This window comes from Phaethon lepturus, unplaced genomic scaffold (genome assembly GCF_000687285.1).
Source record: "Phaethon lepturus isolate BGI_N335 unplaced genomic scaffold, ASM68728v1 scaffold25776, whole genome shotgun sequence".
NCBI lineage: Eukaryota > Metazoa > Chordata > Aves > Phaethontiformes > Phaethontidae > Phaethon > Phaethon lepturus.
Genome location: NW_010545977.1, coordinates 1 through 5,054, shown reverse-complemented (window position 1 = coordinate 5,054; position 5,054 = coordinate 1). Strand labels below are relative to the sequence as shown.

The 5,054-nt window shown below is 57.6% G+C and overlaps 1 protein-coding gene across 1 annotated transcript; it reads right to left on the bottom strand.

The window, feature by feature from the left end:
• Positions 1-379: 379 nt before the first annotated feature.
• Positions 380-4,058, bottom strand: LOC104622394 (DENN domain-containing protein 2D-like). The gene is given in 8 exon segments (XM_010289156.1): positions 380-441; positions 1,578-1,817; positions 2,277-2,367; positions 2,736-2,777; positions 3,289-3,308; positions 3,311-3,456; positions 3,608-3,756; positions 4,011-4,058. Coding segments are annotated over 8 exon segments (798 nt in total).
• Positions 4,059-5,054: the final 996 nt, after the last annotated feature.

The window sequence follows — 5,054 nt, the reverse complement described above, 5'->3', positions numbered from 1 at the left end:
TACAACTGTTGTTGTCCTGCAGCCAGCTCCCTGACTTCCCTCCCTCGCTGCAGGAGGTCCTGATGGAGCCAAAGACTCTGGACAGGGCCGGGCACTGGGAGTCCCAGTTTGTCCCTGTTGCTAGGAAGATCGGAAGAGAAATCACAGCCTGCTTTGCTAGCTCTGTGCAAAAGAGTTTTCCAGTGCAGTGATGCCCTGAGGAAAAAAGAAAGGGTAGAAGACGGTGTTCGGTGCTGCCCACGCGTCTCACGAGTCACAGGTGGGTAGGAACCGGCGTGCTCTGCCCTTGGAAGGGGCACACGTCCAGTCTGCGCAGCGTGGCACTGCTGGCGGGGACCGGCTCGGTCCCAGCCCTGCTCCTGTGGTCCCCGGCTGGACTTCAGGAGTCCCTTCGGTGCTTCTTTTGTTCGTGGTACTCTCTTATTTTCTGCTGGAAATATGCTGTGGATGAGAAAAGGTCATTAGTGAAATCTAAGCGTTCGGGCTGGGGAGGATACGGGGCTGGATGCAGCCTGAGTCCTGGGGAGCGCGTATGCACCTCCAGAGCCAAACCACCCTGGGCTATGGACAACTGCACCCAGGTGAGCACCCAGGTGAAATCAGGGTTGTTGCAATTGCACTCACCCCTCTCACCCACCCAAAATGGGCTTTATTATGCTGGGTTAGCGTTAAGTTTTCAGCCCTTCGCTCCTGTTCAGTTTGTGTCTTTCCTCTCCAACCAGCCAGGAAGAGAGAAAGTGTGAGACCCTGGGAAGGCAAATAGCCAAAAAGGTCACGTAATGAGAAAGCTGGGATTGTGCCATCCCCCTCTGCCAACCCCGGGCAGACCCTGGTCCACATCTGCCCTGTAAAGTCAGACCTAAAAGGGCAGAGAAAGCAGCAAAGGAGTAGTGCTGGGCTCCGAGTCCCCTGGGCGGGCTGCAGACGGACCCACCACTGGCAGGATCTGCCGCTCGCCGCCCCGTCCGAGGGGCTCTTTGCTTTGCTCCGACGCAGCAGTTGCTGATAAAGCACGAGGACTGCACCCTCTCACCCTCTCTCCCAAGTGCGGCAAGACCCTGGGGTCGCTGAGCCCCAGGCCAGGATGTCTCTGGCCGCCGGCAGATGTTCTGGGTGGCTTCCTCAACCTCCATCGCCCCGTTTGTCCTCATCCCGGGCTGGGAGGCGGATTGGCTCTGCCCGGTGCCCTGTAAATCCCCTGGAAGGGGAAAGGGCCAACCCAGCCGCCACGGTCTGCGCCGGAGCCGGTGGCAGAGATGAGTCAGGGCTCGCAGGCAGCACAGCCAGGAGCCAGCTCCCAGCTGCCGCCGGCGTCAAAGCCAAATATTTGCGCTGCTACTGGCATGTTTGCCTAAACGCTGAGCTCTCAGTAAGCCTGCCCTGTCCCCATCAAGCGACAAGATCTAAAATGAGCCCAGGGACAGAGAAATGTGGCTGTTGAGAGCAAACGGGTGCTACTCGCCGCCCTGAGCATCCTCAGCCTCAAGCTGTATCCCTCTCCGGGCACGGGGCACCTCCTTCCCTTAACCAAACAGCTCACCCGATCGGAGAGGGAAGGAGAAATGGGGCCATTTTACCTTCCTGTGGGATCCTGCTCTTCTCTGCTTCCTCAATAAATAGGGAAAACATGTTCGTCTTCACAAACTTCTTCACAAACTTGCGGTTGGTCTTGGAGGTGAGGGCTTTGCAGAAGGCTCGCTCCTGGAAGGTCCCTGAGCCGCTTTTACTCCACTTGATGTGGGAGGTGTAGTGGCCAACCATTCGGACGAAGAACTGCACGAAGGCTTCGGAGACGAGTGCGTTCACCTGCTCGGATGCTGGAAGAGGACATGGAGCACAAGAGGTGGGGATGGGACCTCTGAGCATGGAAAGGATGGACCTATTTTAACCTGGCCAGTTCACAGTCTCTGCTTGCATCCTGGGAATTTACTTACTAAATCTGAAATCTAAATCTTAAAATCTCCATCTGCCAGTAAGCAAAGATCAGCCCAATTTTGCTGAGGGAGCACTGGCTGTGTTTGCTTTCCAGGGTGGCATCTTTGCGGTCCAACTACAGGCAAAACCCGATTTTTTTTCAGCAAAATTAATTGTTCCTGCTCTCATGTTTCGCAGGAAAGGGGAAAGGCCAAGAGATTTCTCTCCTGTGGCACCATTTTATTGCAAACTGGGGCAGAAACATCCCAGGTCTCTTTAGGAAAACCATTTCACTGAGGATTCTGGCCATCTGCAGAAGGCAGCTTGCATCTGTTTTACCATATGTAAAGAGATTCCCTTACTGTGTACATTATTGTTGTTGTTGTGCCTGTTCAGAGACGTCAGCATCTCATTCTGCAGCTTGATGGGCAAGATCTCCTCCTCATCGCCGACCTGGAAGGCAACGGGGCTGTGAAGCGCCCGGCGCTGGTGGGAAGCCGTCTCACACAGCCGCGGGCAGCAGTTAGTGCAGCCCATCAGTGGGGCTTTCTGCAGAGCTCACTAATGAATTATCACCGCGGGCTGCTGCGGCGACGCGGGGCGTGGGATGCCCAACACACGGACCCTGCTGCTCCGGCTCACGACAAGAGAGATGCAGCGGATGGAGACATCCCTGTGTGGGACATTACCCCTGCATGGGTGACACCGGGAGGCCTCTGTCCCCACAGTGTGAAAGCTGCCGGGTAGCTGGGACCAAGGGTGGAAAGGGGCCCTTCCCAGGCCAGGCGAGCCCACCCCCACGCACTGCATGGGGGACCTACCGCCCGGAGGATCTTCCCTTCACAGAGGTCAACTATCAGAGCCTGAAAGAGAGCAGAGAGCAACCAGGTTTAGCCCTACCAAGGCAGCCAGGCTTCCTCCCACCCATTTTATGACCAGACCACTGTGCCTGCAGCCCACGAGGGCAGCGGGAGAAGGATCGGTCCCTCTGTACTGGAGGGACCTGGGCAAGGGGGCCAGGGCGTCCCCCAAGGGACCGTGTTTGCCCCAGGCTTGGTGGCTTGTCCCCACGCAGCCTTTCTCTGCTTCTGCAAGGTTGGGACGATGCCAACAGCCAGCCTGGCCGCCAGCAGCTCCCTGAGCCCCCAGGGTCAGGGCTGGGGGCCCTGGGGTGGCCAGCAGCACCCAGGGGGATGTGGAGGTGTTGCCCCAGGTGCCAACAGGAGGGGACGTGCAAGAAACCCCAATCTCCAGCCTCCCTGGATGGGAAAAGGGCACAACCAGGAGCCTTCAGCCCCGGAGCCAACCCAAACCCAGGGTCATGGACTAACCAATGGCTCCAACCAGATGCATTCCCCCGCCTGGATGAAATACCTCCTCCATCGGCTGGGGGGGGGGGTGCGCCCGACCGCTTTGACCATGAAGGGCGTGGGGCAGCAGACGGTGTCGAGCAGGCACTCGGGGACCACAGGGATGTAGGTGTGAGCCCAGGTGAAGGGGTAGAGGAGAGCAGCCACGGCGTGGATGCACTGTGACAGGACGCTGCGGGACAAGGAGCCATCGTGGTGGCATTGTGTGAGCAAAGAGGATTTCACTGCTCGGAGGGAACATCCCGAGCTCAGCTGTCTCCTGCACTCCTTCAAGGGTGTTTTTTTGGTTTGTTTTATTTTTAACTAAACAGATCAGGACTCACCTCAGCTCCTCTGCCAGGAAAATGAGCCGTCGCTCCAACACGGCGGAGGCGAAGATGTGCAGGATGAGGTGGGGGCTGAGCCGCTGGAGCAGAGCCTGAAACTCCACGTGCTCCAGGTGGGCGTCCACGGGCCGCGTGAGCTCGATGAGCTGCCAAGGGAGAGCCACCAAACCCCGGCTTAGGAGGTGCAACCCTCCCCCCGTGCCACCCTGAGAAGGTGATTTGGGAGCAATTAATGACCCAGAATTTGCAGCGCCTGCATCACGTCCCTCTGCAAGGGGTAAACCTCATCTTGTCCTGCCTGGAGATTTGGGCTGCGCAGCGCTAAGGATGCAGGAGAAGCCAGTGGTGATGTGTGCTATGGGGTTTATTTTTGGGGGCACTGGATTTTTAACCAAAATACCTCTTTCTGCAGTGTCACAAGTGCCTGGTAGGAGATGGGCAGGGACATGCTCCCACCTAGGCATCTGACAGCTCCTCTGTGAGCAGCAGCTTCCAGGAAAGGGAGGAGGGATAAGGGCATGACTTTTGCTATAAAAAAACCACAGAAGCTTCCTCAAAAGACTCTCTGGGAGGGCCAGCTCCCCTCTTCCTAGCTAGGATGGCCCAAAAGTGAATTATCTAATGGATATTTGCATGTGGTCTGTCTGTTCTGCTGGCTTTGCCCCAGGCTGCAGTCTCCAAACCAGTCCGTACCTTTGCCCTGCTGTGGGCAGCCCCGAGACGGCGACCGCTGGAGGGTTAGCAGGACTGTGCAGCTCGTGACACGGTCCCGGCCCCGCTCCTCAGCTTTACAGTGGGGCAGAATCCCCCTCCTCCATGTGCCAAGCCGCCTTTCCAGCACAGCAGCGTCTTCCCAGCCAGCAGCGTAGGGCTTGGCTGGGCTGCGCAGCCCCTTTCCAGCACAAATCCTGCATGATCCCCAGCTCCCAGCCCATGCAGTACCCAGAAGTTATTTTCACCCCTTTCCCCGTTTTCTCACTGATCTCTTCGACTTGCCCCAGCCCCTGCCCAGAGCCCCAAAGCACAGCTCTTTCGAAGAATGCCCTCGTACATCCTCCCTCCCGGTCCCCCCCAGCCGCGCTCCCTGCAGCCTGGCCCAAAGCCAGAGCATTGAGCAACCTGCAGAGCCCTGACACAAGCCTTCCTGGGTGAAGAAATCTCTTGCAATTTGATAGACAGCTGCTAAATTGCACTAGAGAGGTGGGATCTTGCTCTCAGAACCATCCTGGCAGGACGCAGCCCTGGGATGCTCAGCACTGAGGTTATTTTGCCCAGTGCCAAGGCAGATCCTCCCTCTTCTTCCACCCCAGCTTTGACACAAGCAGAAGGAAAAGAAAGAAAGAAAAAAAAGGCTCTGCCTGTGCGAGCCTGGGCCGTGCGTGGGCGAGATGAGCCCCGCGGGCACCATGCCCGTATCAGATCTCCGTTCCACAGGTAAGGGCTG